At 40.2% G+C, this 26888-nt stretch overlaps 1 protein-coding gene across 5 annotated transcripts in view; it reads right to left on the bottom strand.

Moving 5' to 3' along the window:
• adamtsl3 (ADAMTS-like 3) overlaps nucleotides 1-26888 on the bottom strand; it is a 121643-nt gene that overhangs the window by 39564 nt on the left and 55191 nt on the right. For all 5 annotated transcript variants that reach the window (XM_064336583.1, XM_064336582.1, XM_064336586.1 and 2 more), the window contains 6 exons: nucleotides 21338-21465; nucleotides 17393-17438; nucleotides 15627-15863; nucleotides 10551-10677; nucleotides 3317-3391; nucleotides 154-311 (listed from right to left, as the gene is read on the bottom strand). In XM_064336583.1, the coding sequence (XP_064192653.1) occupies nucleotides 154-311; nucleotides 3317-3391; nucleotides 10551-10677; nucleotides 15627-15863; nucleotides 17393-17438; nucleotides 21338-21465 (771 nt within the window). The remainder of the gene's footprint in view (nucleotides 1-153; nucleotides 312-3316; nucleotides 3392-10550; nucleotides 10678-15626; nucleotides 15864-17392; nucleotides 17439-21337; nucleotides 21466-26888) is intronic.

The following is a 26888-nucleotide window of genomic DNA, read 5'->3' as shown; positions in this document are numbered from 1 at the left end:
TGGAAGAGCATATAATCGAAGTAACCTCTTGAGAAGTACACCTAATTCTTTTTGCAACTGCAGCAACAGCTTATTACTTATATTCAGATAAGCCTGGATTTTATTGGAGGCACTCAAAGGCATTCAGAGGAGTACGAGTTTTCCAGTCCTTGCCTTGAAGATGAAGTCTGCAGTCAGGGGTCCGTGGGCCCGTAACGTCTGTCTATCCGATCCTCTCTGGAAATCCACAGTGGTGTTCTCTATGATGTACTGGCCTGGTGAGCTGAAGCTATGTTCCTCTTTGTGCCCCTGAAGAGTGTGTGACTCCAGTACTAAAGAACAGTGTGGACACAGACACAGCCAGATAAAATACACAAACGACAACTCTCCTGGCCATGGAGTCATAATATTCATTGAAACCACTGCTCCCAAACCCTCTACTGCTCTGCTACAGTAACTGCATACAAATATGCACGTATATATAGTGACTTGCATTTCTCATTACTCAACTTTATAGTAAAACATTTGGTGAAGTAATGCAAGAACCTCCAAATGCTTTTCAACTTGGAAACTAAACAGAATACTGTCTAAATGTTCTAAATGTAGATGTAAAGACAATTGTCTGTCAATTCCTGTGTTTAACAGTGATTGACACTAAATCAATTTGTCACTATCTACTGTGGTGAAGTATAACCACACTTCATAGGCCACAGATGTGCTGCATAAACTGGGAGCGACGTACAAAAATCAAGACCAGATAAACAGCCACAGTCACAAAGATTGTCCAGTGACAGCTAGCAAACAGCTCCCTCAAATTCCCAAGTGCACTGTGCAACAGTGCCTATCTGAATAAATGGGCATATTTTAACTGGAAGACTGAGTGGATAATTGAGGACACTACATAAGAAAAGAGTTAAGGCACAGTGATAGCTCCTTGATTGGGTGTTACAATAGACCTCATTTCAACAGAATCCTCTCCCATGTAACTCGACACCTATCCTCAGCTGTTCAGTGATGCAAGCTCAAGATGTTTCGTTTCCTCTTTTGGCAACGTGCATCCATCTCATAGTGATTGTTGAGATTCGTAATTCGGTGACCATTAAAAGCTTCCCCGAAATAATGTCTGGTCAGACTGACTTATAACTGATATAACAGATATAATTAACAATGTCAATGAATTCCAGACCTTTTGAAAATGATCAACAGCGTGTGATGTCTATTCAAACAGCTTAATTATGGTACAGTTGAAACCATTAATGGATGAATTATTGCTGTACCATGCATATACATAATTTGTAACACAGAAAAGGGATCAAGACAGAATACATGAAAGAAATATGATCATAAGTTTTCAGACTAGGTTTGGAAAATATTTACTTTAACTTAAGTTCATGAACTAAAGGCTTGGGCTCTGGGGTTTCTAAATCTTAGGTTGTCTAAAGTTTTTTCCCCTTTTAAACTTTGGTTAGCTTTTCCATATATATATTATTAGTCTCTTGATAGCTGACAAATTATCTGTTAAAGCAATTTTATGGTCAGTCAGAGCCCATTTTAAAGCTTCCACCCAAAAAAATTGCATGTACACCTGGATCGTCGCTGTGATGTTCGTCACCGATAAGGCAATGGCTAACTCGTGTGAAAATGGTGGTGAATTCACATGGTGAATTTTCAAGTCCCAATGTGTCTGGGGGAATAAAATGGCAGGGGCAGTCTGTAATGGACCGTTGTCTGCAGCTGCATGCCTGCCACAAAGCCCCAAGATTACCGGCCAGCGTCCCTTCAGGGCTCGACTCCTACCAGCTACGCTGCGAACCCCGCTCCGCCTGCAGCCTGTGAACCCAGCCCCGCAGCATTTCCAGAGACATGCATGAACTCCGTGATGCGACCATCATGGGGCTGTTACCATTATCCACTCCCTGAGTTTGCTTTCTAACCTCGAACGGGAGGGGAACGGGTTCGGTTTGGATAAAATTGACCCAAAACTTTTGAAACTTATAAAAGAGGACTGACACTTTTGAGAGATGTATTTCAAAACCAGTGACTAAACAATGCAAATTTGGCTCTTGGTTTGTTTATATTTGTTGTTGATAATCTGAATTTTCATTATGTCTTTTTGCGATATGGTTTCTTTGAATATAAGATAAAGATGAAAAATATTTGAGAATGTCAGTTCATAAACAATCAATAATCTACTATGTGAAAACTGTTTCATTTAAATTTTTCACAGATAAACATGATTTATGCTGCCATCCCTCCACTGCAGTGGACTTATATAAATCATCTTTATCACAAAAATGACAGACAGTTTCATTGTAAAAATGTGATCTAGCAGAAGTAAATGGTAAATATTAACCATATATACTGTTTATATTGTTTGTAATTAAGATGAAGATAATATATATTGAGTATTTTTGTATAAATTTTATTTCTGTACTGTAAATTCCAATAATGTCCTGGGTATATCTGACCCAGGCTAACAGTTTCACAGGTGCTAATAAGTAAACAGAACACAAGGGTTAAGGGCGACTATATTTTGGAATTGTGATGTGGGAAAGCTGTGTGATTCTCATAGAGCTCAGTGGCCTGAGCTGCACTGTGATGACTCCTTCCTCTTCGCATCGAGCCAAACAGCTGCCAGATGGCTACAGGAAGGATGAATGTGAGACTGGAAGCAGAGGGAGGAGGGGCTGCCATAGGCTGGCTTTAATCTCATTAAAGGATTGGTCGTATTTATGTTGAAAAGGCTCCATTTGCCTGGAAAAAGATATCTGTAAATGAGGTTCTACTTGGTTCTAACATAAACAGAATGTTTGAAGGTATTGTCAGCTCCACCAAATAACCAACTACTTTACACCATACAGCCCAAATACAATATTTTGAAGAAATATACCACGGCCATTAAATAAGCAAGCAAAGCCTGCCTCGGGAATGGGCACACGTACTTCCTTCTAGCGCATAATTTGATGATTGTTTGAAAGCCGGCTAGCAAAGAACGGCACAGATAAAGCCTTACAGACACACAACTGATCTCGGGAGCCTGAGAAAGGGCCACTGGTGGGATGTTTTCAAGGTTTATTTACTATTCCTGATCCAGTTGGAAGAATACCACCCTTTAAAAATCTGCAGAGCAGTTTTTCTTCCAAACATTACCAATTTTCCTAAGTTTAAAGAAACAACTTGTGAAAGTGCACTGCCCATTATTCTTGCTGTATAACTGCAGGACCGTAATGTTTGCTGCATCAGCAGGTTGCATGAAATCACCCTTTCCATCCTAGCCACCCTGAATGTCCGTGAAAGGGCTTATCTGCAGGAGTGGTAAAGGCGAGAGTTTACTCACAGATGGCATTGGGACCCTTTGCTGTGATTCTCATGCTACGGCTTCCCAGGGGCACTTCGATCACAGTCTTCACAGCTGCAGGCATGGACACAAAAGCAGGATGTTGTTACAACTATTCATTTGATTTTATATACACCATTATCTGCACATTTGTGGCAAGTTGCACATAAAGGGCAATATTTAAAAGTTGTATATATGTATCCTCTGACTAAATGTCTGATACAATCAAAAGCACCAAACAAATAGCATTTGTTTTAAATTAGCAAGAGCCTCTCTACACTGATTTAATATACGTTGAGCCACACTCTCAAAAATAAACCAGGACAGTCTTTTCTGTGGTCCTCATTTCCATCACAGCAGTCTCCACATGCGGGCATAATAATCTAAATAAATCAGGAGGTCATGACAGTGAAGGATTGTGGGAACAGAATTCCAAAAGCTGGTATACACACAAGCTTTAACCTTTATTTATAGACTGACAAGGATACTGTCAATGGCTAGACCATGCCACAGATTAAAAAGCAATGCAGTTGCTGTTTTGTGAATGTTGTAAAGAATGGGTTTACATATGAACCAAAGCCAACAGTCATGGTTCAAATTGTTTATACCAAGGGAAAAATGGATGGTAAAATGAAAATGAGTGCATCATTGAATGGTACAGTACCATGAATTAATGCATTTCCCAAATTTCAAGTCAATCCTATTATGGAATATGACAATAATTGTGAAATTCTAATCTGTACAATTTTACCCTATTACTGAATTGTATTTGATCACGGCCATGAAGAAGGACTAATCAGGCACAGATTTAGCCTTAATTTTCATGAAAACCATCAATTTTGTGAAGGATTAAAGGTTTTTCACGAATATCCTTCATTTGTAAGGGCTTAGAGCATAAGAACAAGTGCATATTGGAGAGGATTAACTGTGGCCATGAATCAGGAAAAAATGTAATAAAATAAAAAATAAAAAGCACAGCTGCCCTATTTCGTCCTGGGTAGCCTCTTACCCCCAGTCTAGGAACAAGTGAGGTCATGCATCATTTTGCCCGGAGAGGGACAGGGGGGTCTAAATGTATCACGTTACAGCCAGTTCCATACAACATCACAGCAGCTTTCATTCACAGCCTGTAACATGAGGAACGAGCTGGAGGAGCAACCAGCGGGCGATAAAATCTAATCTCTAATGAATAAGCACCTCAGAAGCGCTCATGTTAACAGCTCCTTCAAGCACCCGAGGAGCACCTCACAGGCTCGGCGGTTTCTCAGTTTGTTTTCCCCCCTCACTCCCTCCCCCCTTTTTATTTTTTGTCTGACCTTTTTTTTTTTTTAAGCGTGGAGCCTCCTTCCCGCCCGGAGTCGATAAGGACGCGGCGCTCAGATCCTGGGGGTGTTAGCGCGCACCGCCCCGGCTGCGGGTTATCAGATCCGAGGCGGAGATTAGGGCGCTCAGACCCGGCGACCGCGCTGCGCGGGGGCTATAAACGGCGTGTAATTGCGCTCCGCTCGAACGGCACGCATCAATCACCCTCCGCTGGCGGGACGCGCTCTATCTCAGGAATTTCTGATGGAGCCATTGGACAGGGCTCCAGTCTGCCTCTCAGTGCTTTGTCATATCTACCCCTGTGTACTGCCAAATTCCATTTCCTTTGTCAGACTCATGAGAAGAAGCATTAGACCATTCGCATAAAAAATAAAAAAAAGAACTTGTGGTTGAAACCATACCCTTTCTTGGAATTACAGGTCTAAAACAGCTAGGCAAGATGGGACAGGCTAGAAGTGCTAGGATACATTTTTAAGACAATTAAACTAAATTGCTTTTCAACAAAAAGTCTTCTATAACATTCAGTAACCAAATGTGTCATAATTGCTAATTACTTTAATATGCCTGAAAAGAGCAGTACATTAATTATTACATGACACTCCCCAGCTATGGGTCTAGGCATTGCAGACCCTGTCTGTCATGCTGAGATCTGTACTTCAGAAGTCAGGCCACCCGAGGAAATTCCACAAAACATAAGCTTCAGTGAAGAGATCTGGTGGTTGTCAGTTTGGCAATAAGTAACTTATTTGTCTTCCTGAGAGACTGTGTACAATGGTGGGGTCAGACATTATGGAACCAAGTCAGCTATTTTCAGCTCGTTGCCGGTGGAAGACGAATGGCGCTCGCAACGCAGCTAAAAAGTTACAATTGTGCTGCGCTGTCTGTCGCGGCGATGACTCCGGATGCACGGTCCTACTGTTCTTTCGGTCTCACAGGCAATCCGAGGCCAAACGGGCTAGGGCCACAGAGGTTTCCATCAGCGCTGCTGCACAAAGACAGCGCACAATGAATCAGCGCTGACTGCATTCCATCTCGCAGCAATTTAACATGGTCTTACTGCAGCGACGCACTCTGTGCTTTCTTTGTGCTGAAGTGCCCATAAAGACCTCTCTGACCCCAGCCAGCATTGCCCTTGTTTTGTCTGCTACTATAACAGAAACATGGGGAGCACGTCCAGTTCCCTATTACCAGACAATTACACTGCAACGATCTACGGCTGATGTAAGAGGTCCACAGCAAACTGCAGACTTTTAAAGGGCTCTAGAACTCTTACCGGAGAGACAATGGTGCTGTTTTAGGGAGAAAAAAAACAGGATGTATTCCTGGCAAACTTTTATTGATTCCATCTCCACCTTCCTTGTCACGACATTTCATATAGGTCATACGTTGCGATCTTGAAATATGACACAAATCGGTAAAACAGGCATGAATTGAGGTCCTATTCTTCATTAGGAATGCAGATCCAGTTCGTACTTTAACATGATGGAAAATGTGGAATGCAGTGCCTTGTAATTAAAATTGGAATGAAGTTTAGCAGAGCATATACAGTTTGACACTGCTTGTCTCTCATGAGGAGGGGCATGGAATGAAACAGAGAACACTTCTGTCCTTACACCAGCAACTGATATGTAAGTAAGTTGTGAAGAAATGTTTACAGAGTGAATCTGTACAACACTCAAAGGAGTCCTTAAATGATCCACAAGGCCATCCAAAAATGATGAGACAAGAATAAATTAAATGCTCTGCTATTTGCTGTTTTTTGTTAATTCAGCAAATATTTCTTATATTCAAAATATTATGTATTAAATATTATTTCTATAATATATATGTGTGTGTGTGTGTGTGTGAGAGAGAGAGGGAGAGGGAGAGAGAGAGAGAGAGAGAGAGAGAGAGTTGAAGTGAATGTATTATCCTGGGCCTCTTTAATATTTCAAGGCATGAAAGACCTATACTTTGCAGGTAAAAATGCATTTTGCAGTATTTTTGTCGAATAATTTTTTTTTTAGCTTCTTAGTTTATATGCTGGGTAAAAGTTCTTGCAGGAATTAATATGGTCTATGCACTGTAACATTTAGCACTTCACAACAGTAGTAAAGAAAGCAGTACCACATTTTCAAAAGAAATGATAGAAATGCTTTAATTAAATCCAGAGGAGGGTTGGAGGACCCAGAGGGTTGACTGTGGTATGTGTTAAACACACCTACCCATGTAGCTTAGAGACATAGCTCTGACATGCCTTTCACGACATTCAGATACCCCCAAACACATACGCAGCTTAGTACAAAAGTGCTTTTTAATTACTATATTACACTTCCACATTTTTTAACTGAAAAATATGTTGCATGTGTAAGAACGATTTCAGGTCTTGTGTCGCCTTGCGTGCTTAAGGCACGTTAAGGAAAATCACTTTACAGAAAGGCGTGAGGCTTATGAAAAGGTTTAAATGTTAGTGTCATTTTCTGCAGTTTTCAAACTCAGTTTTCCCCTCAGTAAGTGGTCAATGATGCTGGCAATTATGCAGAAGGAACACTGCCAAAGCCTTTGGTGCCCCCCAAAAAAAATCATTTTGGAAACAAGTACTGGAATTTATGAGCACAATAAAACATGTCTAATGCCATTTAAAATGTTGTCCTCCAGTGGCTTAAAAACATTTATCACATTCTCTCTACTGTGATATTTTTACAAAATCAGTGAGAAAGATAAGTGTAGTCTGTGATTGCAGAATGACAACTGCAGTGGAATTAAATGTTGTTTTAAAAATAGTAAATGTAAGCTTGAATCATATAACAATTTAAAATAAATGTTTCCTCAGGGTGAAAAATGAAAGAGCAGACGGTCATAAAAAAACAACTGCAATTAGGCCAGCCATATACAATCTTTGCATTCAATTCTGAAAGCAGGGCTGAAATGTCAAGGAATGAACCATGAAATCATCACCGCCAGCTTCTCATTATGAGTTTAACAGCGCATTACTAACAAGGAGACAAGGCAACCCCGAACCTGGACTGTCTTCCAAAAAATAACAGCCTGGAGAGACCAAAATATCATATTGCTAGTTATATTGAGACAAACTATGCCAGCTCTGCTATGGAACTTGAAGGAAGCCTACATGTCGTCACTGCCCATGGTGAATTATTAGGTAGACGCCCTTTATTAGAAAGTGCATAGCATGCTTGGATTAAGTTACCCAAGATTTGGTTAAAAAGGGTCTTAAAAGGAATAGCATGATGCTGTGAAAACGCGCAAGTCTGTCATTGAAACAAACGCCCCAGTATTTCTTTGTCCGACCACTTTAACTGTTTTGTTCCGCTGGAATTTTTGTCTGAGGAAAATTACTTAAGTGTAACTGGCAGCCATCGCGCGTACCAATGCTGAAGACTTAAACTCTCCAGAAACAATATAAAATTCTCTTTCCACTGCAGAACATTTGAGAACATCAGCATTTGCAGCACTTTACAAAGGCACCCTTGTACTCTCTATTACAGGACAGTGCATCGCAAAGATTACAACTAAAAACTAGGCATGGTTCAAGGAGCCATTTATCATTTTCTTTTCCATGATAACACCCGATTCATGCTAAATGAACACACAACTGCACAAAACTGCACAGAAAAGTAGGCTAGGACTGTTTACACAATATATAGACACAATGATTCATTTAGTTTGGAATATATGGATTCAGTGTGATACAAGGAGTTAGAAAGTCGAAAAATAATCCAACCTCCAACCTGTTCACAGCATTTGATGTTCATATACCAATGATTCATTATTTATAACTAGATACTTTTTTTAACAGAAAATCTGAGTGATCAGTATGCAGAATTATTTTATTTTGGAAATATGTATATCATCAGCAAAAACTTGTCTGAAACAACTGCTATATTTATCCAAAAAAAGTACATAGTACAAACAGTATGTCTCCTATTATTTTTAGGATGGATCATTGAGCATTCATAGTACTACTTGATATACAATACTATGGAAGCAACATACAGGAGATTTATTTTACTGGACTAATAAACAAGTTTTAATATTGCAAGCCGAGAAGTTAATTGCACCCAAAAAAAATAATGATTTCACATTTTTGGTTAAGGGAACATTAAATACCAATTACAATAAACAACCTTAATATGACTCATCTTAATACATCACTGTACAACTACAACTCTACATCTGTAATCAGAGTACTAACAGGAAAATAGTCTCATAGGTAGAAACTTCGACAGCCAAGCTTGTTAAATCATGCACCGAGAAAGAGAAAGAATCTGCAAGAGCTAGTTAGACCAAGAGCCATATATTCTACCTTCCTATTGGAACCTTTTGAACATACTGTCAACCTGTAAAGTTTAATTCAGAAATCACAATAATGACCCTTCTCCATATTTTATCAGCAGTCCCCAAAAGTACAGAGTAATCTTTCATAAAAAGCTTACTTCCTTCCATAGTGGCACCCTTGAGAAAGATGAGTAAAAAAAGCAGTATAAAATGAACAGCCCAGGTAATGAGCTGTATTACATGTTATTGAAAAAAATTGGAGAATAATGTTCTTTTATATTACAACTATTTCTAAGAGAAACCTTTTTTTTTTTACAATTACTTTTATTTCTCAAGAAGTGGCAGAATTATTAGGCACCCCTATTTTCAGTCATTTTTGCACTCTCCCTCCATGCTAAGTGGTCTTCTACAGTGTTCACTAGCCTTCACCTGCCACTGTGAAGGCTCAGGCAGAAATCCTGCCTGAAATACCACTCACTGAGGAAGCATACATCACTGAAGAATCAACTGAGTATGAACCATCCTACTCAGTTCTTACACTTCTCGACAGGAAGAATGTTAGGATATATATTTCTAAAGGTCTTTATTTATGTAATACACTTACCTTGAACAGATTATACACCTTACATTACTACAATTCCAAAACAAATATCACTACCGACAAATGTTTATATCCAGTGTGAATATGAGGTATTGCCTCTATTTGTAATTAATATACATACAGTTTTTCACGAGTTTGACACGACTGGCCCACCAGGTTTTCTGAGGAATTTCTTTAGTCAGTTTTTAACATAGCCAGATGATGAAAATGACTTTGATCCATATAATTAATATAATAAGTATATATGGAAAGTTTACTATAACCGGACATTTAATAGAAAAGTTTTCTGTTGGTTGAACACACTGGAATGTTGGAGTCATTTCAAATTAATTTCACATAACTTCATATCAACTATGAAAAAGCAAATAGTAATTTTGAAATGTTTCTTCTCCTCTTGGAAGGGTCAATGAGGTCTATTTAAATATCTGAACTGAAGGACTGCAAATATACAGTTTGGTTTCTTTGATCAAAATTAATTCTGTATGCTACATATTCACAATTTTTATTTCCCAGTTTAAGAAAGAAACATTCCAACATATCATCCAATCTTTCACTGTTAATATATGGAACTGGAAAAGGCTTTTACTTTTATACAGCTTTTAAATTAACATATTGAAATGCAGCCATTATGCCATACATTTAGCCTGTTTAACCAACTCCAATTTAAGAAGAAATGTTTTTATTACATTAAATGTAAAAAATAGCAAGGCCATTACTAGGAGAACAGCAAAAAGGCAGTCACAGATTTTTCTTCACATGAAATGTTATGAAAACCGCAAGAAAAAACAAGTGCTTATTTATGATTGCTCGTCAGTTAGCTCAGCCTGACAACCGAGAGAGCCAGATGGAAAACAAATAGCATAATGTCCATAAATAAACGACATGGGCCATAAGGAAAATAATGCCCAGCCATGAACCAGGCCAAGCGGCCAGCGATAACTGAAAGCCGAGCCGATGAAGCAGGTGCCAGAACGAGGGATATTTGTCTAGAGAGCGAGTATATTTTCACAGCACTTGCACACCCTGTGTACCTACATTCTTCAGGAGAGACGTGTGACGGGGTCTGTCCCCGCACCAGCCGGCAAGTGGAGCCGTCCCCCGCGCAGACGCCGCAGTTGTCCTCCTTGGCGTGGCTCCCGAGTTGCCGATCACATCCCACTTCCTGCCAACAGCAACAGAACGATCAGGAGGAGGGGACCATGAGCAGTACACAAACTCCGATTTTTGGGGGTATTTTTGCTTATGTTCATGTGTTCCCCCTCCCCATCCCCTTATAACGTAACCTTTGTTCAAAACCGTCCCCTTTGGTTTTTCATTTACGTTAGCGGCCGCTTGTCGCCAGATTCTCCATTTCCACCTCCATCCATCAAAGGTGGTGCCAATGCTAGCGTCTTTCCGGCACACATGACTCAGACCCACGCCAGTGGCCCTTTCCCCTGCCAAATCCTACTTCTTCTGCAGCAGGAAAGAACACTCCGTTTTAATGGAGATTAACATTTGGATATGATTACCTTTACTTTCTGGTACCTGCCTTACACGACTGAAGGGAGAAACCCACACGCACTTTCAAATCCCTGAAAGGAACAGTGGGTACAAGGTTTCTGGTTCTTAATGGTGACATAATATTCCACTCCTTGCGCAACTTTACCTCCACAGACGCCAACGCAGGCCTTTCTCTGAGTAATGACAAGTTCAAGCTAGCGTTGAACCATTTTATCATGCATCCCAGGAGATCTTCAAGAGCTAGATGGAGGAGCCATACTGCAGCACTTTAAGGAGTGAGCCAGGATGGTCAGCAGTGTGGAGTGGTACGAAGCAGTGGTTAAGCAACCGTGACTGAAACCGAAATGGTCTGAAACGCTTTTTAAATGTCCCAGTTTTTCTATCGAGCCTATTATATGTCAATGGTAGATGCAAACATCTTAAAAATCTTGGTTTCAGCTGCTCCAGTTGTCTTTGAATGGCTTTTTAAACACAAAGTTTATGTGCTGAAAGGACAGCAAATAAAAACAAAGTAATAAATTCTCTCTGTAGTAAGCTGTGGTCAATTACCCAACTATCAAGCTAATGAACTAGAAAATCTCCACATAAATCCAAAAGCAAAGGACCATGGGAGGAGTTCAGAAGTGGATTAACTGGCACACAGATCTACAACCTTACTGAACCTTTTGAATCAATATCAGCACTATGTGCTGCCATCTCACCTATATTGCATATTTGCATTAGCTTGATTCCTGTGACATTGTCATAAGCATGCAATCAATGGATGACAAATTAATGATATAATATAAAGCACAACGGGAAAACACAATAAAATGTCCAATGTTAATTCAACTGTAACAGAGTACGTACAAGTCCAACAGGGACCATATGTAGTCAGTAAGAGTATATTTATCAGTGAACATTTTACTGTAAAGGAAATTAAGCAGAATTCACAAAGCAGTCAGCAAACTGAGTAAGGGCAGCCTTTTGCAAAATAACAGTAGGGGCTCTCCATTCTCATTGATGAAAAGAAAAAGAAAGGTTTATATTTGTTGAAAATTGCACTTCTTATTTCTTATGAGAATTGCTGTCATCATTCCAGGCTGCATCCTATGAACTGAAACATGCAATTTTGCCTCCAATATGAACATCACTAATGAATTAATATCAGTGATGCACTGGTCAGAAATTTACTATTCAACAATTTGATTAAATAATAACTTTGGTCTGGATTATAAGCATGTTTTTTTATGTTTCAATTAACATACTTATATATAATTTGTTAAATGCAAACTCTGGGTCTTGCGGATGCTCAAAATAATGGTCAAGTATTTTGATCATTAGGTTTTAAGAATAAATTAAACACATAAAATATGATTTCTATGTCAGATCAGAGATTTGTAACAGTACCAAAAACGCTTTTGAAGTAACCTTGGGGGGAAAAAATGTGATTTTAATGGAGACCTTAATTACCCTGTACTCTGTTCAGCTTCAAATGTCACTCGCCTGAAAGTGGCTGGTTGTATTCATGCTAGTAAGGGACCGGCGGAACCTGGACTTCATCATCAAGGATCACTGTGTGCAGCCGTGCTCTGTGCTTATGCTGTGTTTTTACCTCATTATTGTGAACCCCATGCCTCCCCTCGCCCAGAACATTCCCATTACTTCCTGCTCCAAACACGTTTAGCATGTGCTTTGACAATAGAACGGATCAGAAAGAGAAATTCACATTTTTTACTGTGCCAAACTCTCTTCTTCACAGAAAAAAAACTGAATTGACGCTTCTTTTACAGAGAAGACCATTCTAGAGATACAACTATGTGTACATTATTTCCAAATATACCGCCAAATGAAATCTCCCTTTCATAAACAGCTTCATCTATGATCATTTTTTAACCACACACACCATTTCAACTGAGGAGAAGAAAAATGAAAAACACCCCATTTCTGAACAATTAGGGCTGACATTATGACAACAGCGTAATATTGCATATAATGCAAGTGGACCTTGGGGATTACAAATGAAAAAAAAGAACCTTGTGAAATAAGGGAGAAGAATCCTAATGTTGCAATGAATCAAACATCTTATGACCCTTGCCACCATTTAGACCGCAATCAGTTCATCGTTCACTTTTTTATTTCCAAGAATGAACCTCACACAAAGGGGAATGCAGCCAAGTTTGGCAGACTTCTACAATGCAATTTCTGCTTTTCACGCCATGGGAAAGCTGGTCTGTAAAAACAAACAACAATGCACTAACCAGTAACTCCATTAAACAGGGGCACAAAAACAGCCTGGCATCATTTATGGCAATTTCCATTAATTTGTACGTAGGACAAAGGTCAATGCGATTCATTACACAAAAAGTGTTTGACATTTCCAGTATTTATAATTGCATGACTGCCCTGCGATGAGTATAAGTTGTTAATTTGAAACACCAGATCAACACCCTAAAGACAGCTTAAAATAGCCTGGAAATTATCATTTGAACATTATGGTCAAGAATGAATTGAGTAGCTAAGAAAGGCTAAAAAAATATATAACAATCAATTTATACTCAAGGCAAAGGTTTGAGGATACAATGAAACTTTAATAGTGACATGACTGATCTGTCTTGTAGTCGCATATAACTGTAGTCATTAAAAATGAATTTTTCCTCATGCAATTATCATAGTTTCTATGGAAATGCATTGGAAATAAAGCAGTGCTATTTTTTCAGCAGAGTTATGTTCAAGTGAGAGTAGGATCTCTGAGGCAGCCTTTCCCACCACATCCGGCCTCTCTACCCACCGCTGGTAGCGTTTGCACTCTTCTTCAGAAGACATTGCTGGGCCAGCTCCCCACACATACATGGGCCTGCCTCCTATAAATACCTCTGTCTACCACAGCTTAGTGGACTCCCACAACTCACTATTGGAGTCCCAGCTGTCCACGCTAACCCACTGCCCAGGCAAGTCATCCAAAGAAAACCGCCAACCAATAAAGCACTGCCAATGATACCACTGGTGGTTGTAGAGAAGCTCTCTGTTCTTTTGTTTTGCAAACAATAACATAACTAGATTGATGACAAGGTGCAGCGTTATTCATCAATTCGAACAGCCTTTGCCCAAAACAAAAAGTTCTGTTTCCTGTTCAGCCAGTAAGCAAGGCACGCAATTTTCATTTACTGTTCCAATGCACATTTCTGAAGCTCCCATGTAACCGCAATATAATCTGTTCTCAACTCTGTGTGGCACATTTATAGTTTTATAGCATAAAAGCATGCATAAGGCCCCTCTTTCTCACTTTCACTGACCCACCAACTCGCAGTTACTGTATGTTCAAGAAATGAAAAAGTCACACCCTCTTCCATTCATTACTGAAAGTGAAAGACAAAGGGCATTGTGGTTTTAGTGTGAAAGCAAACCTATTAATATTCAAATATAGCCTAAGGAATTTTCCACGTTTCATTTTGTTATTTCATTAGGGCTTGTGGTTTTACAGTGCCATTTCCCGAGTACGTGCTTGGATTCTGCTACTAACCACATGAAGAGCTGTGACAAGGGCTGTGGGGTCCCCGTGCTATTAAAGAATTCAGCAGTGTGCTTCAGTTGTAATGAAGATTGAGTGTGTGACATTAGTTGACACTCGGGGGACTTAGGTTTAGCGTCTTTATGTGGAAGACAAACAAACTTTCATGCACCACTAAACTATAAAAACACGCTTTCACTGTAGCCTCTCCATCGTCTCCCACTGTGGCACCCATGGTAGCAATGCCAGCGATACAGAACTTAACAATATCTGTATGTGTCTGCCTAGCAGAGACCATTACTCAGAGAGACTTACATAGCTGAGATTTTATATACCATCCAGCTGTACAGCTGGCTATATTTTTAAAGCTACTCAGGTCAAGCACCTTTTCCAAAAAGACTACACCCAGCTCCCACCCAAGATTCCAATTCCCCAACTATTGGGTACAAGTCCAGATCCTCAAGGCCACTCCTGATACGTGAACTTCCTTCTAGTTAAACATTCTTTATTTTATACTTTATAGTGCCATTTACCACCAGGTTGTCATACAGCACTGCTCAGTGGGAATTTTCCATTCAAGCCAATGTAGGGAAAAACAAGATATATTACCTCAAGCAAGTGTATATAAAGCAATATAAAGTGATGCTCAAGTGACTAAAGTCCTGAATGACTTCCAGCTTTCATATTTAAAAATTATGGGATGACTCGGGTACCATAAAGGCAGCCACAAAAGATTTCAAGGATTGTTTTTAAAAAGACAATCGATTAAGACATTACTCAGCAGATACCTCCATGCCAGTAAGCTTCCTATAATAGTACATCAGGTAATCACATGCTTGGTTTTATAGCACAATATACAACTGGTCCCTTTTTAACTGACTCTGCATAAATACATACTCCACTAAAGTACATACCTGTCCTGAGCATAATTATCAGGGTGTCTACTGTGTTTCATGGGACTGTTTTTATATTTATATGGGACTGGTATAGCATGGGCTAAATCCGACGCTCCTTTGGTTTAACCCAGCACTACAGTAGAATACTGTATGCTGTATACAGCATACTGAATTGCACTGACTCACACAGTTCCATCACTAAGTAAAATTAGATTACTGTACCTGGCAGATGCCGCTGATGCACATGTCCAGGGAGTCCGTCTTGCAGCGTGTGCCGTCCAGCACTTTGGGCGCCAGCTCCACCACCAAGCTCTTGCCCCGTGCCTGGCATTTGAGGGCGCATGGGGCAGTGGGATCATGGGTCACAGGGACCCACTCGTAGGTGTGCCCCTGGTACTTAACATCGTTGTGGGCCGAGCACTGCTGGGCCCTGAAGTCCCCGGCCTCCACCGGGCAATCCTATAGGGGATGACCTCACATTTCACAGATATGCACAGCGAAGACATACTGCACTGCACTGCAGAGCGTAATAAATCTACCGGGGGTGGCAATATATCTATGGTGAAGGCTGTTGAGAGACCGGCGAATATGATTTACATTATTGCATTTTCTTATAAATAAAAGTAAGGAATGTTTCCATCTCAACGCAAAAGCAAACAGAAGAAATATTCTGTTCCACAGGGCTTTACGCTTTTACGAGTGTCATCCCAAAGCATAAAGTCTGAGGAACAAAATAAAGTTAATAAAAAAGAAAGGTTCTTTATTTGCTCTGTAACTCTGCTGTTTTAACAAAGACCAAGTCATTGAACTTCACAAGAAATCCAGGTTATTTACTTAAATCAAATGCCAGAGGAAAGGCCGTATGTGCATTCTAAATTGCAACCATCAATCCTGCAGATTCCGGACCACGCCGTCCAGATCCCCCTGTCAGCATTCGGCGGGCGCACAAGAGGCCTGTGTGCACCGCGTGACAGTGTTTCCCAGCAAAACATCTGCTCTGTTTGTTCCTGGCAAAAGACACGGGTGCCTAGCCTCCGGCTTCCTCTTCAGGGATTGACTTTGAGCTCCCTCCTTTCCGTAAAATGAGAGAGAATCGACTTCAAACGGCAGCTCTTTCATGAGAAGGGGGGGGGGAAAGATTCTGTCCCCTTGATTGAGTAAATTTCATGGTCCAGGCTAATGGCCCGGTGACACGCTTTCGTGTTTTGCGCCAGATAAAAACAAAATAGCGCATGGCAAAATGGGCTGAACACAAACACAGACCCTCATCTGTGGCAATTACGAAGCCAGACATTCACCCGATTATGGCGTATATGCTTTGCCTTTAGTTCATCCTCTTGACTGAGAGGCTGTAAATATTATGCTGGGACCACTTCCCACTGGACTTGCTTTAAATCATTGTTAGTCTACAATAAATCCAGTTGAAACCACTTCAATAGTAAAATAACACTTGTCCCTTTCATTAAAATGAAAAGTGTGGCCCTCCTTACTACATAAAATGCAACTGGTGGATACGGAACTCCTGAAGTCCATGTTGCATTGGTTACATCGGTAATATACAGTCTTATGTATCTGTCTCCTCCATCCGCTGTTCGCGAGGAAGAAAGTGAAGTATATTTACCATATGCTTAATCACAGAACTGCAGAGCACGGTGTAGCATTACTGATGGATCACGCACAGGTGGAGCTTCAACTGATTGCTGAGTAAACCGGCTGTGCGAGAGCCACGCGCTTACGGGAAATCTTCAAGGTCTGAATGCCGCCTGCATGCTGTGGAACCAGCCCTCTGGATGTCTATAAAACTACGCGGACAATTGTTCTAACTAATAGGTTTAGCTCTATATTCCAAGGGACTATGGTGGGGACTACTGTGCATTTGCATTACTGATGTCGATCTCTCCACAGGCTGACAGATCTCAACGAAGTCATGTATGATCCAAGACATGCTAAAAATAAAAAGTGCATTCTAAGCCCACTGGCTGACTTACCCGGTTACTGCATGTTCTGTACCGAATGTTTCTACCATCGCAGTTCCTGTCGGAAAAAAGCAAACACAAACACAGAAGCAGGATTAGTCTGCTAATGAAGCAGTACTAATTGGCTCATTATTTGTAGCTTAATGTAATGGGTAATGTAGCATAGATTTCAGTACAAAGGACAATTACATAAAAACAATGTGTACAACAACAAGTTCTATCAAAGCTTTGAGGACAGCAATCACCAAAATTAACTGACCAAAGCTTTTGTGAGGAAACACAAGCATTTTAGTTTATTTTTAAGGCAAAGCCATACATTTTCATTGAATCCAGGCCAAGGGCACTGAGTTCAGCATGAATCATGATCCACCACAATCAAAATAATCTATATGAGCCAGTCCTTTACCAGTAAGCAGATACAAACATGCACATACAATCCAGAAAATAGATGACAGTATAGAAAATCAGAGGAGTGAGTAAAAAAATGATGTCATTATAACCATTATGTAGCAAATATATATATATTGTAGAGCCATGGTTATTTAGGAGAAAAGTGCAAATAATTGCAAATGCAAAAATAATAAATCCATTAAAAACATATGAGTTGCCTCTACAACCTTGATATTTGAACTTGAGGATTAAGGCAGTTCTGGAAATCGACAGACATATCAGGAACCTATGTGACCTAGATCTGGGACAGAAATCAGCAGGGGTTTGAAGGAATAGGAAACCTTTTGAACAAATTTAATCCAAAACCATGAATTAGAGATGAGAAATCCAAAGCTAATCAGGACCCTCTGTAGACTTCACCTTCGACCTTGTGACCTGAAAATTGAGAAGGCTCTGTGGAACAGAGAGAGCAGCATCTATATCAAGTTTCATTAAGACCCATGCATAATTAGCCAGGTCAGGGGTAGGAACGAAATGGTGACGTGTCCGGAGTAAGAAGGACAGAAGGACAACCCCAAAAAGTAATGCCTATTTGACTTTGATAACAGGGCACAGGAACAGTCTGCATTTTATATATCCCTCTGCAGAGACAGTGATGAGAATGGAATGAACCCTGACAGTCATTTCTTCTCGAATTAAGAGCAGCTCTGTTTCACCTGCCAAAGCCGCACTAAGCCTCATCTACCCAGCCTTCAGCATAATCAGCCCCGGCACGGACTCAGTCCCCCCTACTGAGCTTAAACTAGCAAAAGAGAAGAAAAGTCAGTGGTTCACACAGGTTGTGCCTAATGACTTCTGTGATTAATGACAAATTGACCAAAGCAGAACATTCACTTCTCCTGCGGGAATACTCATGTTTTTTGTTGTAAAGTGAGCATACAGTCTGCTACACTGACACAAATCAACAGAAGTAGGCCTACGCTTAACAATACAGTGAAAGCATGGAGCAGCAAACCCATGCATGCACACCATAGACTCATCCCGCCTGAAAAAAGAACATTTATCGAAAACAGTAGTGGAAAATTCAACCTCCCAGCAGCCAGGAAGTTGGAGGCTATATGCTGATCTCATTCAGCCATCTAGAAGCAAAACCAAGAACTGAGACTAAACAGGAATGCTTTGTTATTAATGAAGCAATTAATAGCCCTCCCTTGGAAATTTGTAAATTATTCATCCACACAAAGAAAAACCTCCGCTTGCACACCAGGGATTACTTAGCAAACTACTGAAGGTTGTTTTGAAGACAAAGAAATAATTAAGGCCCTTTGTTGAGAGCAGAACTTAGTGGTCAAAAACAACCGTGCGATCACATATATGCTTTTTTAAAGAAATTAAATTTGGTTCTCTTCCTGGAGGGAAGCTTGAGGCAAAGTATGGCTTCATTCAAATGATGTTGGTGTTGCAGGAAGAAGCGAAGCTCGCAGGAGCCAAGGGGGCTTAAGAGCTAAATGCAAAAAAAGGTGTGGCTGTGGGCACCACGTATCACGTTCCAAGATCAACTCTGGAACGAGACACATTCCGAATTCTATCTCCTGTTGTGACTAGAAGGTTTGTGTGAGGGAAAACGCAGCAGAAATGAGTTTTGGGCAGATTCTTACAGTCTTTACATGAAGTCTTCTGACTTCTACAGATGGCCCTGGACGAGGCTAAACATGAACACCTGCTGCCTTCTGCCCCACTACACTTGAACAGGTGCAGCGGAATGTGAATAAAGCATGTTGTCCTTCTGACACTCTGAATCTGTCTCGCTGAGCAGCTCTGGCTTCTATCACCTGAGTACATTCAAATACAACCTCAGAGTGTCCCAGCCATCCTCTGAGAATGCATACTTAAAGGCAGTGCCAACAATCAGTTGGCACACATTCTCAATGCTCTCATTGGTCACGACTGAAAATCACACTTGATCACTGGACAAGAACATAATTTCAATTGCGAACTCAGAATAGTGGTAGAAATATTTGTCAATGGCCAAGGACAGACTAATCTTAAAAACAGACCTCTCTTTTACAATTGTACTGATTTATGTGTTTTTACTGAAAGACATTTCATTGAATTACACATACTGACATCAGCACAAGTTTCTGATAAATGACTATCATTCCTATGTTTCCTGTGTACACACAAATAACAAGCTTGAAAAAAATATCAGAACCATTATTTTGTGGTGTACTGTATATAGTATCCACATATAATGGTTAAATTTTTAAAACTTTCTCTAAATTATTGCTTTGCTAGTTTTATCACTCTAAAGTGGATAACAGTAAGAATTTTCAGCCTTGTCCATCTGCATCTTGTAATGTGCTCCATAATGAAAATGTCTTAACATTAAATATTTAAGATGTAAAAATTACAAACATAAACCAGCACAATGAATGCATTTATACACTTGCCCAAAACCGCTAAATATTTCTCATAGTTGTCTTTTATCTAAAATGTGCCTAAATAGAATGCATTTATATACAGTAATGATCACGTCACTAAATTATTTGACCAAACAGAATTTCACCTTTAACAACAGTAAAAAAAGAGTTTTGTTTCCTTTGGTTCATAAATTCTTATCATTGCATAAACATTTCCGTGGTAATTACTGCTTGTTTCTATTTGGTGAATTTTATATTTGTGCAATAACAGACTTACTTATGGCTTGGTAAAGAACCGCAGCATCTACGATTATGGAGGTGAGACACAGGTCAACAGAAAATAATTGCAAGGATATGCACTTGAACACACTCAATATAGCAGCGTAAAGTTGGAATCATTTGCAATGGAATGTACTGCATAACTATAACCTACTGCACCTCTATTCATAGGTGCTACATATTTCCCAAATGTGCCCGTCATAATTCAGTCCTTCGTAAAATAATGAATTCGTGATTTGATATAATATTAAATTTGAAGCAAACTACTGCAGGCTAGTAAAAAAAAGTGTTGTAAAAAACAGTTATGATTTATAGATGAGTTTTAATGAGTTGCCAACATTATCCAATATTTACAATTCATAGATTCAAGATATTCAACCGCAGAGAGAGGGCAGCCTGTTACATTTTCCCCAGGCACATGCACAGATCCACACCAACATATACGCTGAGGATCTGCCCCTTGGCTGAGGAAGGGCCTTTTTTCTCTTTTATTTAACTTCAGGCAAAGAGGTTTTTTTTTTAATTTTTTTTTAAATGTCAGGGTTAGGATTGTTAGGAGTGGAGCAAAGAGCAAACAATTAGTTACCAAAGGTCATGTATGTCAGAATCCTCACAAGGCATTCATGGCCTCAGATGACATTGGTATCTGAATACTCTTAAGGAAATGAAATACTCTGTAATATACTGTAAATATGGACCTTTTGAATCATACAATGAAACCCACACACACACACACACACTGGGTGGGCGGATAAAGCGTTCTATGCCAGCTAGTAGAAGGGTATTAAACAAAGTAATCATGCAAACAACGCGTAGAGCCCGGAAATGTAGCCTGACATAAAAATGAAAAATAACCAACTGTACTGACCCTCCATTCAGACAACGGCGTAGTGAATAGGAAGCTCCGCCCCCACATGTACGAGAGCAGTCACTCCAGGTGCCCCAGGCATCCCAGCCAATGTCCCTGTCCTCATCCGAGCGTGTGGTCCTGGATGCCTATGTGGGAGACACAATAGAAAGAGGAATGAACCAACACATACATACACACACACACACACACACACACACACACACAGGGAGAGTAGTTCAAGGGGAGGGGCTGTTGGGTGGTGTAGCCCACTTAGCACAGTGACACACCCCGCAGTTCAGAATCCAGACCTGACCATGCTGTTGCTTGCTAACTGTAGCTGAAAGCCCGGCTGGCAAGTGCCTGATTGGCTGTGGTGTTGCCCAGGGAGAGAGGGGTACAGGAGACAGGGATTTTCTCTGCTTGCCTCAGGGACAATGGCAACAATGCTGAGTTGATAGGTGAGTTGGTAGACTACAGATTGAACAGACTAGCTGCACATACTATTCTGCACAATCTCAAATCACAGAGGTTGGAACAGGCTTACAAAGAGGACTAGGCATTCAAATAAATCCAAAGATGTATAAAACTGTCCAAAAAGGAGAAAGAACTTTAACCTGTATCAGTTTAGTTTTTTTAAGTACAGTATTTTGCATTTGCACATTGCATTTTAATATACCTGTGGGCATTTCAGCATTTTGGCTACTTAACTATCAATATAAAACTCCAAGTTGGAAACTCCAACAGTACTGCAAGTAGTTCCAGCACCCAATACCCTGCCAATATAATTACATTTTTAATTCAAATGAGATAAAATAAAGAACTTTGGCAGGGAAATGTGAAATTCTTTTCCGAAACAGCATGCCCCCTCAACGCCTCATCCGAGAAGCTGTAGTGAATTAAAGGATTGAGGTCTTTTATTTATTCTGTTTCCTTTCCAGCTATCACCTTTGTTATTACATCATCCACAGGGAGGGCCATGCGGCTCCAATAGGAAATGTTAAATACATTCAGGAGTGTAGGGTGACCATTTTAGGCGTAGTGGTGGTATGGCTCACACATATAAGTGACCACTGATATATGAATGTCAAAAAGCTGTGTTATGTCAGTGAGGTCTGGTTCGCAAATGGTTTAAAATAATTCTGGCATATTTTTTCAAGAGTATACTATTAATGTAACTGCATTACATTAAACTTTAATTAAACTATAACTTTACATTAAACTTAGTTGTATATTCACTGAAATGATTCATGGAATAGGTTTTATCCTTTAAAGGCGTAGGTACAGAACGAACACATTTTCAAATGTACATTGTAAGATGGATTTCCTTATTAAGCAGGGCATGTCTCTTTTGGTCAAAGAGATATATGCTTATTTAAAAATAGCAAAGGTATAACTCACATAATTATCAGAAAATGGGGTCAAAGTAGACAAAATGCATTCAAAGCACAACAAAGAATATACAGGCATGGGTGCATTGGGATTATATGACAAAATGAGGTGAAAGAGTTTACGGGCAGTGGATTTTATTAAGAACGCTGAAGGGGGAAAGTGGGATACCTATATGAGCGCTGAAGAACAGAGCCATCGAGGCCGGGGACAGAGGGTGCCAAAGTCATGCCGCACACCCATCCTCAGAAGGAGGGCCGGGCCGCTGGAAACAGACGGCCATTTCTTTGGATAAGATAACAAAGAGGTCCTGTATGCGCCGACGACTGGCCTAAATTCCAGCTAAGGTCAAGGCTCCGGGCCTTAAATATAGGCCTGAAAGCCCCGAAAACAACATTTGACTCCATCTGGCTAGCGTAGAGCAAGCAGCATGCACACTGAACAACAACAAACCCAGAAGAGCAGTGCTGACCGCTGATAAAAGCTAGAGAAAAGGACCACAGTCGCACTTGTGTGATTTCACTTTAAAGGGCTTCCTGTCTTTATCTAGCCTAGTCCTGATACAGCCCGAGGGTTTATAAAAAGCCGGCCCGAGAACTGGGCTTTCCTGGCTCGATCTCATGAATAATAGGAAAGTTGGCGTCTCTAGGTGCGTGATGTCAGCAACTTCTGTGGTGCCAGAGTGAACATGTGATCCACTTTTTGAGGAAACCTTGGAAATTAAAAAAAAAAATCCATTGTGGTACCTACTGTATTAAAGATTCCCTTTAGCCAGTCCCAGAACTGGAGACTGATTTTGTTTTGTTATTTTTGGGTTAAGGCAAGGAAAAGCTGCTTATACAATATCACCCTGGTCAGCCCTGCATTCACCTTCGCCTCGTTTGATTTGCTTACACAGAGGTAACAGAGGTAAGCTCCGTGCAGGCAATGCACATGATTCACATGATCATTCATTTAGGCCACAAAAATGAATTCTCTCTGTTCACAGATCGCACATAAATTACGTCCGTTGGTGTGAACGGGATTTGGACAGAATCAGGGGCATAAATCTCTCACTCGTTTTCAAGGGCGAAATACCACACATCATCTGGAATGCTTGTATCCAGACAGATTTGGATGGGAAGAAACAAAAATAAAACTGCCATACATAGATCATGTTATAGTCCACTACTGAGAGAATAACACACCATCCTTTCCGCATCTGAATCAGCAAGAGCCTACATTAAATGGTAATAACACTGGTATGAAAAGAATCTACTCCAACCATTTTTGGCTGAGTGGTGAACATTCCACTCGTATGTACGCAGTGCATACTGTAGCTCAGTATTAGTGCTCTCAGCCTAATATGTGTTTATTATTACCGCCCTTAAAAACAGACTGATGTACGTGATATAAGATGTGTTTCTCACTACTGTCATATGATTACACCTCTTGTTTCCGCATAAAAATCTTTAATGATTTCAATTAAACAGAGATGACTGGCAAACAATACCGCAATGCCAGTCACCAGAGATAAGACGTTAAATGAATTTTAATTCTGTTTTAAGCAATTTCACACATGACATACAAATCATGATTTATCAGTTGTTTATTTTATGAATGGTAAAACTTAAATTTATATGAAAATCTTTCTTGCATGTCTGAGGTGGAAAGCATACAGTGGAAGTGACTAGACACACAATGCTTGGGGAGGAAAATCTAGGGGTAAATGTGTATCTACACCATAAGTCTGTGTGCGCATGGGCCTTTGAATGTGTATGTGTATGAGTGCGAGTGTATGTCACAGTGTGTATATTCCATAGTCTTGACTAATCACGATAAAACCTGACACCCAATTATGCAGCTTTCTTGAGACTAGTTAAAAGTCTGTTAATACATGCCAATACAAATATCTCAGCATCAGCTAATTCCCCTGAAATTTGCCTGGTTTACCTCATAGTGGGTGAGGACTGACGAAATGACTAATGCTGTGGGTCCTCTGGCACGCTGAGTGACTTCCATTCTCCGTTATTACCGAGAAATGACTGACCACATCCAGGTGCTCCGACCATAATTGCAAACTCCCACTGGAACCTATTCCAACAACATCGCAGTTCCGATCAGAACACTGCCTCAGCTCTACCCACAAGGCCAAGTCTTACGTCCAAAGCTATGAACTATCACCCTCCTCTGGGAAACAGGCATGAAAAGTTGACCACACGGCCCCATGTTCCATCGAAATGTATTCTTCCAGCAAGAATTTCCATGTAGTGCATCTGTAACAATAATGTGTCACCTGGGCCAGCTTTGGACCGGGTTGCTTCTACATTATTGCACTCATTCACTGGATGATTGCCGTTGATACTAGCGCCCTGGGCCAGGTTCCACATGAAAAACTTAATAAAATGTTCAGACAGTGCTAACGTGGGGAAGTGCATGTAGGTCATAGCTGAGATCAAAACACTGGACTTCTGCCATCTGAGGCTGTACATTTAGAACTGTTGTCAAGCGAGTTCATCTCGCTCCACATTTCAGGCCAAGTGAACTGTTTTCAGGATTCGTAGACACAACTTCAGGCTGACAGCTGAACCTGAACTGAGGGTTACTCTTTGCTAAGGATAGTCATCCGAGCTGGAATCCCACGGTTCTCTGGGAAAGACCATACTAATACCTGAAAAAAAGCTGGACTACCACTTATTCATTGGCTTTCAGGTGAATTTGATTTGTGTCATTTTGTGAAAGTGATGAATTAGCCTGAATCCTGACACCTGAGAATAGGTTGTGGTGCAGCAGTGATTCCATGCAGAATCCACAAAGAAACATTCCCACCTGCCTTCTGTTTCACTTTGCTGGAAAGACCTAAGAACCGGAGAAAAGCCATGAACCAGACCAGGCTAAGTGCACAGCCTGCAGTTTGTTCATTAAGTTGAGGATGACAGGCACTGGAGTGCTCATCTGGCAACACCTTCTCATTTCTCCTTATTCATTGATAGGCAAAGACAAGCTTTTGAGTTCCCTCACGCGGTACCAGATACAGAAGGAGGCCCTTGCAGTCCATTCAAGGGACCAACACTAAAACAGATTGTTGTGCTTACTTTCTCAAGGAAAACAGATGCACAATTTTCACTTGCTAAGCTAAACCAAAACTTTGGAACATGTGTGATTGGAACATCTGACACCATGAATAATAAAATGATGACTGACACCATGCATTCAAAAATGAATATGTTCAACAAGCATCGAAACAAACTACGGGAAAAAATGTTAGGTTCAGTAAAGCTTTATAAACTTTTCCACAAGTTATATGAAAACTACTGGAAGTGGAAACAGTGGCTAATCAGTGAAAATGAGGGCGTAGCCGCACTGGAGAAACAAACCTCCCCACCCAACAATTCTTCGGCCTTGCAGATAAGAGTCCAACAGGCTTTCCCCTGCGATCCGCCTTCCCCGCAGGCTCTAGTGGTCAGGCACCCACCAGGGATTCAACTGGTAGAACTCTCTCATCAATCAAACCTGAGCACCAGATGTACCCGTGCACGAAGAGCACAAATCAACAGTTCCACCTTTTTAAGCATACAGAGCATTATGACAGCGAGCAAAAAGGCAAGTGCCGTGACTTCAAAAAGCACATATAAATAACATTTAAATATAAGCTGAAGGGACAGTCACTGTTTATACAATTCATAAAACATGACATATTACTGACCCACAAAAAAATAAGAACAAGAAAAAAATATGTAGAAGTTCTTGTTAATTAAAGAGAGAAACATGTCTTACATTTTTATCAGATAAATTGGATCTTTTAACATGATCTGAGAAAAAAAGAAAGAATTTGATATATGTCTCATGGAGATCAAGGAATATGTACAGCTATACCAGGTTTCATATTCACAGACAAAACTGAAACCAAATAATGTAAACTGAGATTGCCATGAGCAACAGCATGGAGTGAAATTAGTATTAAAAGTCCATAAGTGCACAATTAAGATTATCCATAGCAATTTATAAACAGAATTAAGGTAATTTATGGTTATGCTGTGTTTTGTTAAAAGGTCTACACACACAGCAGTTTCTTGTTCTCTCTCTCTCTCTCTTTCCTCCCCTTGTATCTGTCTCCCATTTTATTACAATATATAGTAATTTCCCTTTCCATTTTCTTATTTATGAAAATAAATGACACTTCCAAATAATAATGTTATATTTA

This window comes from Anguilla rostrata, chromosome 5, assembly GCF_018555375.3.
Source record: "Anguilla rostrata isolate EN2019 chromosome 5, ASM1855537v3, whole genome shotgun sequence".
Classification (NCBI taxonomy): domain Eukaryota; kingdom Metazoa; phylum Chordata; class Actinopteri; order Anguilliformes; family Anguillidae; genus Anguilla; species Anguilla rostrata.
Note: the sequence above shows the minus strand (reverse complement) of the source record. Positions and strands in the feature narration are given on the sequence as shown.